This window comes from Oncorhynchus nerka, linkage group LG12, assembly GCF_034236695.1.
Source record: "Oncorhynchus nerka isolate Pitt River linkage group LG12, Oner_Uvic_2.0, whole genome shotgun sequence".
In the NCBI taxonomy this organism is placed as follows: Eukaryota; Metazoa; Chordata; class Actinopteri; order Salmoniformes; family Salmonidae; genus Oncorhynchus; species Oncorhynchus nerka.
The window spans coordinates 23,326,173-23,339,483 of NC_088407.1; the positions used below are offsets into that span (position 1 = coordinate 23,326,173).

Genomic DNA, 13,311 nt, shown 5'->3' on the forward strand with positions numbered 1-13,311 from the left:
ATGGGAGTAGGATTCATGTTGTTTCTATTCACGGGACTATGAGATTCAGTTGGGATGATTTAGAATGTTCCCTGCACTGCAGCACAGGTCAAATGTATATATTTATTTTTGAATGTGCTGCAAAGTGGATATAACTGCAGGGTCAGGCGTATTTCAGAAATCTCACAGATATCTTCCATTACATAGGTTATTGTTACTGTAGATGATTGCAAACACACTTGCTGCTTGGCGTCGCCTGTGCTGTATGTTCTTTATTACACACACACACACACACACACACACACACACACACACACACACACACACACACACACACACTGCTCAGCTCCTACTCCCATGTAGTGTAGACGCAGTTTGTGTTAGCCTGATCCCAGATCTACACTTTGTGTGCTTTAGTTAACTTCTGTATTGTAAAGGAGCTACAGCACAGACCTGGGACCAGCTAACTGTGTGTTACCAGCTGACAACATATCCACAGATCAGGCCATACATCCCCCCTACCCCTTCCCTCGCACTCCCCCCCTTTCCTTTCCCCAAACCGCTAAACACCATACACTCTTTTACAACTATAAACTATGAACAACCCTCCCACCCCAGCCCCTTTTCCTCTCCTCCTCCTCTCTCCGTCTCTGTCTGGCTGAGTAGCCTGTCTCTGTTCCTTGGCAGACTGACCAGAACACATAAGCTCGGAGGTATTTCTAATGTAATGTGTGTGTAATGTGATGTGTGGGTAATGTGATGTGTGTGTAATGTGATATGATGTGTGTGTAATGTGATGTGTGTAATGTGATGTGTGTGTAATGTGATATGATGTGTGTGTAATGTGATGTGTGTGTAATGTGATGTGTGTGTGTGTAATGTCATGTGTGTGTAATGTCATGTGTGTGTAATGTCATGTGTGTGTAATGTCATGTGTGCAACAACAAGGTCGTTAGAGGGTCCTGTAAACCTTATTCAGGTCCGACTGCTGCCTCTATCTGCACCAATAATAATACATACTTCTATCTGCACCAATAATAATACATACTTCTGTCTGCACCAATAATAATACATACTTCTGTCTGCACCAATAATAATACATACTTCTGTCTGCACCAATAATAATACATACTTCTGTCTGCACCAATAATAATACATACTTCTGCACCAATAATAATACATCTGCAGCACCAATAATAATACATACTTCTGTCAGCACCAATAATAATACATACTTCTGTCTGCACCAATAATAATACATACTTCTGTCAGCACCAATAATAATACATACTTCTGTCTGCACCAATAATAATACATACTTCTGTCTGCACCAATAATAATACATACTTCTGTCAGCACCAATAATAATACATACTTCTGTCTGCACCAATAATAATACATACTTCTGTCTGCACCAATAATAATACATACTTCTGTCTGCACCAATAATAATACATACCTCTATCTGCACCAATAATAATACATACTTCTGTCTGCACCAATAAGAATACATACTTCTGTCTGCACCAATAATAATACATACCTCTATCTGCACCAATAATAATACATACCTCTATCTGTACCAATAATAATACATACTTCTGTCTGTACCAATAATAATACATACTTCTGTCTGCACCAATAATAATACATACTTCTGTCTGCACCAATAATAATACATACTTCTGTCTGTACCAATAATAATACATACTTCTGTCTGCACCAATAATAATACATACTTCTGTCAGCACCAATAATAATACATACTTCTGTCTGCACCAATAATAATACATACCTCTGTCTGCACCAATAATAATACATACTTCTATCTGCACCAATAATAATACATACGTCTGTCTGCACCAATAATAATACATACTTCTGTCTGCACCAATAATAATACATACTTCTGTCTGCACCAATAATAATACATACTTCTGTCTGCACCAATAATAACTTCTGTCTACAATAATAATACTTCTGTCTGCACCAATAATAATACATACTTCTGTCTGCACCAATAATAATACATACTTCTGTCTGCACCAATAATAATACATACTTCTGTCTGCACCAATAATAATACATACTTCTGTCTGTACCAATAATAATACATACTTCTGTCTGCACCAATAATAATACATACTTCTGTCTGTACCAATAATAATACATACCTCTGTCTGCACCAATAATAATACATACTTCTGTCTGCACCAATAATAATACATACTTCTGTCTGCACCAATAATAATTCATACTTCTATCTGTACCAATAATAATACATACTTCTGTCTGCACCAATAATAATACATACTTCTGTCTGCACCAATAATAATACATACTTCTGTCTGCACCAATAATACATACTTCTGTCTGTACCAATAATAATACATTCTGTCTGCACCAATAATAATACATACTTCTGTCTGCACCAATAATAATACATACTTCTGTCTGTACCAATAATAATACATACCTCTGTCTGCACCAATAATAATACATACTTCTGTCTGCACCAATAAAAACATACTTCTGTCTGTACCAATAATAATACATACTTCTGTCAGCACCAATAATAATACATACTTCTGTCTGCACAATAATAATACCTCTGTCTGCACCAATAATAATACATACTTCTGTCTGCACCAATAATAATACATACTTCTGTCTGTACCAATAATAATACATACCTCTATCTGCACCAATAATAATACATACTTCTGTCTGCACCAATAATAATACATACTTCTATCTGCACCAATAATAATACATACTTCTGTCTGCACCAATAATAATACATACTTCTGTCTGTACCAATAATAATACATACTTCTGCATCATCATGGTGATGTGACAAGTGACAATTGTCTTTTTGATAATGCTTTATCTTGAATACTTGATTTCTGACATGCATAACATTTAGGGACTGTATCAACAGCGGACTAATGAACAAAATACAAAAAAATAGGTTTTGACTGGATTATTCCTTTAAGTGCCTTGCTCAAGGGCACATTGACATGTGTTTCACTTTGTCGGCTTGGGGATTCGAACTAGCAACCTTTTGTTTACTAGCCCAATGCTAACCGCGAGGCTACCTGCCACCCCCACTACACTCTAGAATTTAATACCATCGTGTTTAGCATTAACCTAGTAAGTAAGTAGCCAAGGCAGCGTGAGGCAGCTTGATGTACACACCCTGGATAGGACGCTGGTCTATCGCAGGCCCTTCCATTAGCCCTGATGTAATGTACAGTGGTGCTCTATTAAGAGGGAGAGAAAAGGGAGATACCTAGTCAGTTGTACAACCTAATCCATTCAACTGAAATGTGTCTTCCGCATTTAACCCAACCTCTCTGAATCAGAGAGGTGCGGGGGGCTGCCGTAATCAATACCCACGTCTTCAGCGCCCGGGGAATAGTGGGTTAACTGCCTTGCTCAGGGGCAGAACGGCAGATTTTTACCCAAACGTGAAGGTGCGACAGATTGCAGAACAGACACGCTGAACGTCCAGTCAGTGTCTGTTGGGGTGTGGTCGTTGTCATTGTATCAGAGAAGTTGATAGGCAAGGAGAGAGGGGTCATAGTTCATTGTGATAGTACATGCCTTTCACCTTTTATGACACGTCACACCAGTTGCACCACAATGTGTGTTACTGTAACCTCCACCACACCCCCACACACACACACACACACACACACACAGACACGCACACACACACAACCCCCCCCCCCCCCCGCCACACACACACCTTCTTCGCCCTCTTTCTATTTGTCCATCCACCTTATACCGCTATATCTATCTGTTTCTCAGTCTCTTTCTCCCTCTCTCCTTACGTCGTTATTTATAGTGCCATCACCGCTACCTGCTGTATGTGTCCAGTGCTCTCACTGGTTGCTGTTATAAAGCCTTCAAAGGCAAGAACAGAGCAGAGCAGAGGGGGAATATAGTGTAGCTGTGCACTGTGCGTCTCCCTTTGTGCATTGTTAGCAACAATTCTATACTGACTTGGTGAGAATTGTATGGTGAGAATTCCTCCAGTCTGCAGTGTTGTTTATTGTACTGGGAATCACCATTGTATTCCTCTGTTGTTCTCAGTAGCCTGATGTAGCAGAGAGCAGTGGAGGACATGAAGGGATGGAACACAACGCCCAGTGTGAATTGAATTGTGTTGATCTCTGTAATGTTTCTCGCAATTGGATTCCACAAGCTTTCGTGGCTTTATAAGTCCCTATCTTATAGTGTCACAGTAAAAACACCTGGTACGACAACTAATCCACCACTGACCGCAAGGCACTACGGCGGGTGGTACGCACAACCCAACGCACCCCTGGGTGCTCACTGCCTGCCCTCCAGGACACCTACAACACCAGGTGTCTCAGGAAAGCCAAGATGGTCATCAGGGACCTGTTCTCCTCGCTTCCATCACTCAGACGCGCGCAGTACAGGAGCATCATGGCATCAACTTGAAACGTAAAATAACTCATATTTAATCGATAATAACACTCTCTCTGTCTCTCACAGTGTTGTTGACGTGGGTGAACTGCTCCAGTGTGCGATGGGCCACCAGAGTCCAGGACATCTTCACAGCCGGCAAGCTGCTGGCCCTGGCTCTCATCATTATCATGGGCATCGTGCAGATCTGCAAGGGTAGGACTAGGTTCAGTGTGTGTGTGTGTGTGTGTGTGTGTGTGTGTGTGTGTGTGTGTGTGTGTGTGCGTGCGTGCGTGCGTGCGTGCGTGCGTGCGTGCGTGCGTGCGCGCGCGTGTGTTTGCGTGCGTGCGTGCGTGCCAATACGTGTGTGTGTGTGTGTGTGTGTGTGTGTGTGTGTGTGTGTGTGTGTGTGTGTGTGTGCGTGCCAATACGTGTGTTGTGTGTGTGTGTGTGTGTGTGTGTGTGTGTGTGTGTGTGTGTGTGTGTGTGTGTGTGCCAATACGTGTGTGTGTCCCTACACAATCTGTGCCGCTGCATCTTTCTAATCTCTCTCTCGATCCAGAGACACAGAGTCACATCCCATCACTGGGTCACTGGGGACGCAAAGTCTGGGGCCCAAATGGCACCCTATTCCCTATATAGTACACTACTTTTATTCAGAGCCCAATGGACCCTGGTCAAAAGTAGTACGCTACATAGGGAATAGGGGTGCCATTTGAGACGTTGCCATAGCCTCCCTCTGGTAAAACTCACAGAGCTAATAGGGTTTTAATGTAGTTTCCATCCCAGCGTGTCTCTGTGGTTTAGTTATCATAACAGTCGTGAGGCTCAGTTATGAGAGAGACGGATAGAGACAACCGTGACAATAGGGGTGTGGACACAGAGAGAGGAGGGAGGAGGAGAGGAGAGGAGAGGAGAGGAGGATTCTGAGTGTTGGTGTTAGAACATAATGGGTGAGAGAGTATGGGAGAGTCACTCACCAGAGAAAGATGGAAGGGGGAGTGGGAGACAGAGAGAGAGAGAGAGAGAGGAGAGAGGGCCATGTCATGTTCATATTGGCATGCCAACGAAAAGGTGAGCCAGGGGAAAGAAGACAGACAGATGGGTTGGGCTACAAAGCAGACATGTTGTACAAACCAATACTCTGTCTGTCTGTCTGTCTGTCTGTCTGTCTGTCTGTCTGTCTGTCTGTCTGTCTGTCTGCCTGCCTGCCTGCCTGCCTGCCTGCCTGCCTGCCTGCCTGCCTGCCTGCCTGCCTGCCTGCCTGTCTGTCTGATGTTACACACCTCCTCATTGTTACACCATGTGTGACCTGGCAGTTTGTTATTTGATCTGCGTTGTTGTAACAGCAGTTGACCAACTTCAAACAGATGAACATTTCCTCCCAACCCAACATAATCGTAATTCTAAAGCCTCTGGTCCTCTTCTCCTCCAGGAGAGTACTATTGGCTGGAGCCAGCGAATGCCTTCGAGCCCTTCCAGGAGTACGACGTGGGACTGATAGCCCTGGCCTTTCTACAAGGTTCCTTCGCCTACGGGGGATGGAACTTCCTCAACTACGTCACTGAGGAGCTGGTCGACCCCTATGTGTAAGACACTACCATTAGTAGTGCCTCCCAAATGGTGCCCTGTTCTCTTTGTAGTGCGCTACTTTGGACCAGGGCACATAGGGCTCTGTCACTACGTCACTGAGGATCTTGTCGACCGCTACGTGTAACACATATCAATTAGTACACGCTTGCCTCCCAAATGGCACACTGTTCCCTTTATAGCGCAGTGTTTTATAGGGCACCTAGGGCTCTGGTCAAAAGTTATGCACTAAATCAAATTGTATTTGTCATATGTGCGAACAGGTTACCTTACCGTGAAATACTTACTTATGGGCCCTTAACCAACAATGCAGTTCAAGAAATAAAGTTAAGAAAATATTTACTAAATAAACTAAGGTAAAAAAATGTTATAAAAAGTAACACAATAAAATGACATAACAATAATGAGGCTATATACCTGGTACCGAGTCAGGTTAGTCGAGGACATTTGTACATGTAGGTAGTGGTAAAGATAATATATAATATGTTGTCATGTAGGTAGTGGTAAAGATAGTATATATTTTACTTATTTCTCCCCATCCCTCCATTCCTCTCTCTATTCTAGGAATCTTCCTCGCGCCATCTTCATCTCCATCCCCTTGGTGACGTTCGTCTACGTATTTGCTAACATCGCCTACGTCACTGCCATGAGTCCTCAGGAGCTGCTGGCCTCCAACGCTGTTGCCGTGGTGAGTAGCTCCACCCACCACCCTATCAGAAAGAATACCGACGTGCTCTGGGTTTATTCATAGTCAGTATTGGAAAAGGCCTCTGGCGGCCCCTTCTGGTCACTAAGAGTTAATGCGCTTGAAATTAAACTGAGTATTGAAGCGTGTAGTAGCATCACAGTAACACAATCAATAATTATCAATCTTCCACTCTTTTTTTCAATTTTAGTATATAAACATGTTTGTGATATTTATGTAGCTATGCATCAGTTCATTGAATGTCTGAGTGTGTGTTTAACCATCTCTTCCCCTCCCTCCCTCCCCCTCCCTCCCTCCCTCCCTCCCTCCCTCCCTCCCTCCCTCCCTCCCTCCCTCCCTCCCTCTCCCTCCCTCCCTCCCTCCCTCCCTCCCTCCCTCCCTCCCTCCCTCCCTCCCTCTCTCTCCCCTCCCCCTCTCCCCTCCCTCCCTCTCTCTCTCCCTCCCTCCCTCTCTCCCCTCCCTCTCTCTCTCTCCCTCCCTCTCTCTCCCCTCCCCCTCTCTCCCCTCCCTTCCTTTCTCCCTCCCTCCCTCTCTCTCCCCTCCCCCTCTCTCCCCTCCCTCTCTCTCCCCTCCCTCCCTTTCTCCCTCCCTCCCTCTCTCTCCCTCTCTCTCTCCCCCTCCCTCTCTCTCCCCTCCCACCCTCCAGACTTTTGGTGAAAAGCTGCTGGGAGTGATGTCATGGATCATGCCCATCTCTGTAGCTCTGTCCACCTTCGGAGGGGTTAACGGATCCCTCTTCACCTCCTCACGGTCAGTGTCAACATCCCTTTAACAACCTGGGTTTATCTGCTGATCTCTCCTTTAACAACCAGGGTTTATCTGCTGATCTCTCCTTTAACAACCAGGGTTTATCTGCTGATCTCTCCTTTAACAACCAGGGTTTATCTGCTGATCTCTCCTTTAACAACCAGGGTTTATCTACTGATCTCTCCTTTAACAACCAAGGTTTATCTACTGATCTCTCCTTTAACATCCAGGGTTTATCTACTGATCTTTCCTTTAACAACCAGGGTTTATCTGCTGATCTCTCCTTTAACAACCAGGGTTTATCTACTGATCTCTCCTTTAACAACCAGGGTTTATCTACTGATCTCTCCTTTAACATCCAGGGTTTATCTACTGATCTTTCCTTTAACAACCAGGGTTTATCTGCTGATCTCTCCTTTAACAACCAGGGTTTATCTACTGATCTCTCCTTTAACATCCAGGGTTTATCTACTGATCTCTCATTTAACAACCAGGGTTTATCTGCCGATCTCTCATTTAACAACCAGGGTTTATCTGCCGATCTCTCATTTAACAACCAGGGTTTATCTGCTGATCTCTTCTTTAACAAGCAGGGTTTATCTGCTGATCTCTCCTTTAACAAGTTTGTGTTGCAGATTAAATTGGTGTTCATTCTGATTATCTCTCTCTCTCTCTCTCTCTCTCTCTCTCTTTCTCTCTAACAGGTTGTTCTTTGCTGGAGCCAGAGAGGGCCACCTCCCCAGTCTTCTGGCTATGATCCATGTGAAGCGCTGCACCCCCATCCCTGCTCTGCTCTTCACTGTGAGTACCAACTCCGTCCTTCTCTATCTCAGACTGTTTACCAATTTCCCTGTCCACGCCACAAATATAAAGTTCAATAGACGTTAAACTGACGTCTGTGCCCAGTGAGAAGCTTCTAGCAAGCAATATGATACCCTCTAACCTCTCTCTCTCTCTATCCGTCTCTCCCTCCCTGCTCCAGTGTCTGTCCACCCTGCTGATGCTGTGCACCAGTGACATGTACACCCTCATCAACTACGTGGGCTTTATCAACTACCTCTTCTACGGGGTCACTGTTGCCGGGCAGATTGTGCTGCGCATCAAGCAACCCGACATGCACCGACCAATCAGAGTGAGTTTCCTAGGAGACCCATTCCTGACATTGGGTTCTATTAAGTTCTACAGAGGCTCGACTTTCTCCCACGTTTTTATTTGACCTTTTTGTTACAGTGCCTTGCGAAAGTATTCGGCCCCCTTGAACTTTGCGACCTTTTGCCACATTTCAGGCTTCAAACATAAAGATATAAAACTGTATTTTTTTGTGAAGAATCAACAACAAGTGGGACACAATCATGAAGTGGAACGACATTTATTGGATATTTCAAACTTTTTTAACAAATCAAAAACTGAAAAATTGGGCGTGCAAAATTATTCAGCCCCTTTACTTTCAGTGCAGCAAACTCTCTCCAGAAGTTCAGTGAGGATCTCTGAATGATCCAATGTTGACCTAAATGACTAATGATGATAAATACAATCCACCTGTGTGTAATCAAGTCTCCGTATAAATGCACCTGCACTGTGATAGTCTCAGAGGTCCGTTAAAAGCGCAGAGAGCATCATGAAGAACAAGGAACACACCAGGCAGGTCCGAGATACTGTTGTGAAGAAGTTTAAAGCCGGATTTGGATACAAAAAGATTTTCCAAGCTTTAAACATCCCAAGGAGCACTGTGCAAGCGATAATATTGAAATGGAAGGAGTATCAGACCATTGCAAATCTACCAAGACCTGGCCGTCCCTCTAAACTTTCAGCTCATACAAGGATAAGACTGATCAGAGATGCAGCCAAGAGGCCCATGATCACTCTGGATGAACTGCAGAGATCTACAGCTGAGGTGGGAGACTCTGTCCATAGGACAACAATCAGTTGTATATTGCACAAATCTGGCCTTTATGGAAGAGTGGCAAGAAGAAAGCCATTTCTTAAAGATATCCATAAAAAGTGTTGTTTAAAGTTTGCCACAAGCCACCTGGGAGACACACCAAACATGTGGAAGAAGGTGCTCTGGTCAGTTGAAACCAAAATTGAACTTTTTGGCAACAATGCAAAACGTTATGTTTGGCGTAAAAGCAACACAGCTCATCACCCTGACCACACCATCCCCACTGTCAAACATGGTGGTGGCAGCATCGTGGTTTGGGCCTGCTTTTCTTCAGCAGGGACAGGGAAGATGGTTAAAATTGATGGGAAGATGGATGGAGCCAAATACAGGACCATTCTGGAAGAAACCCTGATGGAGTCTGCAAAAGACCTGAGACTGGGACGGAGATTTGTCTTCCAACAAGACAATGATCCAAAACATAAAGCAAAATCTTCAATGGAATGGTTCAAAAATAAACATATCCAGGTGTTAGAATGGCCAAGTCAAAGTCCAGACATGAATCCAATCGAGAATCTGTGGAAAGAACTGAAAACTGCTGTTCACAAATGCTCTCCATCCAACCTCACTGAGCTCGAGCTGTTTTGCAAGGAGGAATGGCAAAAAATGTCAGTCTCTCGATGTGCAAAACTGATAGAGACATACCCCAAGCGACTTACAGCTGTAATCGCAGCAAAAGGTGGCGCTACAAAGTATTAACTTAAGGGGGCTGAATAATTTTGCACGCCCAATTTTTCAGTTTTTGATTTGTTAAAAAAGCTTGAAATATCCAATAAATGTCGTTCCACTTCATGGTTGTGTCCCACTTGTTGTTGATTCTTCACAAAATAATACAGTTTTATATCTTTATGTTTGAAGCCTGAAATGTGGCAAAAGGTCGCAAAGTTCAAAGGGGCCGAATACTTTCGCAAGGCACTGTATGTTCTCAGTGTTTAGTCAATCTGACCCTAGGTATTCGAGGGCCTAGTATATGCATTCTTACTGTGGTTTGCACAATGACTGACTCCACCATCTGTCTCTCTCCCTCCTACAGATCAGTCTGGCATGGCCTGTGATCTATCTGTTGTTCTGGGCCTTCCTGCTCATCTTCTCCCTGTACTCTGAGCCCGTGGTGTGTGGCCTCGGTATGGCTATCATGTTGACTGGAGTACCTGTCTACTTCCTGGGTGTCTACTGGGACAACAAGCCCGCGTGCTTCAACACCTTCGTTGGTACGGCAGTCTCGTTCTAATTCCTTCAACTTGATTTATTTATTTAACCTTTATTTTAGCAGGCAAGTCCGTTAAGAATAACTTCGTATTGACAAGGATGGCCTGGAACTTCCTTAAAGGTAGACTCAGCAATATGACGGAGTTTCAGAAAGTAAACATTATAGTGGGTCAAGTTCCACAACAACTAAGAGCGTTGAAGTGCGAGGCTCAACTTCTCCCCGCCGTTTTGGTGCCCTGGCTACCAGGGTGTGTGCGACTGTGTGAGAGCGAAGTCTTGCATCTCGCTCATCTCAATATCTGCGGTGCTGCTCGTGGCGACGTTCAACTTTCAAAAGCATTGTTATTATTATTATTCAAATGACTGGCTTTCTAGTCACGTGACATTATGGATGTTAATTCACAAGATATCACTACTAACACGGATTCTTCTTCTGACTCGTGGCTCTTTTCCCTTATGACTCCTTACACTGTATAAACTTCCTTGGCTTCTCTCTGTATCTACTGGGCGTTGTACTCTAGACTGGTATCCTAACCTCTCCCCTTCTCTCTCTCCAGCCAAGATGACCTACCTGGGCCAGAAGTTCTGTGTGGTGGTGTATCCAGGGGAGACGAAGGGAGGCGAGGAGGCAGGGAGCGGGGAGGAGTGCGAGCAGCTGAAGGAGTCGCGGGCTCCTCTCTCGCAGGAGGACGGCGAGACACAAAAGTCTGCAGACTGCTGAACACACACCTTGACTAACCCCCCAACACCCAACGCCTCACCATACACACACAGACACACACACACGCAGAGAAACACACTCTCGTTGAGGTAGTCAAAGTTTCAGGTATATCCCTATGGCAGAGGGGAGTTAACACCCACACACTCACAGACTTGGAAACATTCAGTGACACACACTGTTATTTGAATGTGTTCAGAAGTCTGATTGTAGCTTTGTTTCAATCACGAATGCTGTGCCAAGTAGAGAAACGGAGGAGATGGAGGTGGGAGGGGGTGGGAGGAGGTGGGAAGGAGGAGGAGATAAACGTTTAGTGGAGAGGGGAGATTATAGAACTATATCTGGTCATTACATGTTAGTGTGCCTCCTTTCGATGCTGCTTACTGTAGAAGACATATCCAACCTGACATCCTCACAGATACACACCTCTTTTCATCCCCTCGTTTATTTTATTTTTTTCACTCACTTGACAATAATAAGGATTCCTCTTTCTCTTCCCCCTCCTCTTCTTTTTCATCTTCCTCCTCTTCCTCCACACACTCCCTGCACACTTCATGAGTGAGAGAGTGGCGCCCATTTTAAAGTACTCGCAATGTACTGTGGCAGATTCATCATCAATATTGCTTGTGTCAGTTTGCATTTCTTTTTTGACACCTTTTGAATTTGCCTTGTCTTACTGAAAACACACCAAAGCTGGATTTTTTGATCGTCAAAAACATCAAATTAATATCAATTCATTTCATGTTCCATGTCAAATACACTAAATACTGTCTGTGTTTTTTAATTTTAACAACTGTGATTCCAAAATGTATTTTATATCTGTGATAATTGTTTATATCATGTTTCATTGTTATTATTTGAGTTTTATTATGTTAGTTTTAGAGTGTGGGTTTTTTCTATTCAACATCATGCAACAGCGGAGGTATACATTTAAGAGCCTATGGGGTTCAGTGCCTGTCAGATCCTTCCCTGGTACTCTTTTATCGCTCTAATTCTGATATATTCTGTACTTAGGTATTGGTCTATTTTTGTTATCATTGATGTTGACAGATTATTTTATTCTGATATTTTTAAAAGAGCTAAGAAAACATTTAATGGAAAAGAATGGTGTGGCCATTTTGAATATTCCACTTTGACTCAGTGACTTCATTTTACTGGACACCTGAGAAAGATTTCATTAAAGACAGACAATCAACTCTACAGACGGACCGCCTGCTCCATGAAAGACTAGCAGTACAGACTGACTACAGTGCTAAACCTTTACAGATAAGAACAAACAGAGAAGTCTTGATAAATATAAGGGTAGGCTAGCAGACTCTGAAGAGCATTTTGAGTAGGGTTCTCCGCGATATTGACCAGACATGCACAAACTCACATGCACACAAACACACGTGAACCTCCGCGGAGAGAATTGACACAAGTTTAATCATGTGTAGCTAAGCGTACTGTAATGTTGTGAATGAGGCCAACCAGTAGTGTTCCTGTGTTTTAATGTCAATGTCTATCATGAGGTTAATTCAGTATTTTTGTCAATTAAAACAGTTCTATAAATCCACTCTATAAACGTTTGATAGTGCTTTATTCAGGGGTGTTTTAATAAATATAATTGATCATAATATAAAAACACTCATTGGCGTAAATTTACATTTTAGCAGGTGCTCTTATCCAGAGCAATTAGAGTGAGCTCAAAGGCACATTGACAGATTGTTCACGTAGTCGGCTCAGGGATTCGAACCTGCAACCTTTCGGTTACAGACCCAACGGTCTTAATTGCTAGGCTACCTGCCCGCCCTATAGTGGAACACATGGTACATGAAATACATGTACAGTTACATGTGGTGTTAAAGCCTTCAGGGATTTAAATGTGCACCCCTGTATTAACCAGGAATGATATGTTTATTGTCAGGGAACTGTAATGTATACATAGATGGTTGTGTGGCCCAGTATACCCACTATGTCCTTGCTATTGGCCCTTTGGAACAGACACAC

At 43.6% G+C, this 13,311-nt stretch overlaps 1 protein-coding gene across 1 annotated transcript in view; it reads left to right on the forward strand.

Annotated features, from left to right (window-relative positions):
* Positions 1-12,877, forward strand: part of LOC115137965 (large neutral amino acids transporter small subunit 2-like) — a 27,036-nt gene extending 14,159 nt beyond the window's left edge. Inside the window, exons 4-11 of the mRNA XM_065025404.1 lie at positions 4,504-4,629; positions 5,849-6,002; positions 6,568-6,691; positions 7,356-7,459; positions 8,161-8,257; positions 8,439-8,588; positions 10,429-10,606; positions 11,162-12,877. Of these exons, the coding sequence (XP_064881476.1) occupies positions 4,504-4,629; positions 5,849-6,002; positions 6,568-6,691; positions 7,356-7,459; positions 8,161-8,257; positions 8,439-8,588; positions 10,429-10,606; positions 11,162-11,325 (1,097 nt within the window). The 3' untranslated portion in view covers positions 11,326-12,877. The remainder of the gene's footprint in view (positions 1-4,503; positions 4,630-5,848; positions 6,003-6,567; positions 6,692-7,355; positions 7,460-8,160; positions 8,258-8,438; positions 8,589-10,428; positions 10,607-11,161) is intronic.
* Positions 12,878-13,311: the final 434 nt, after the last annotated feature.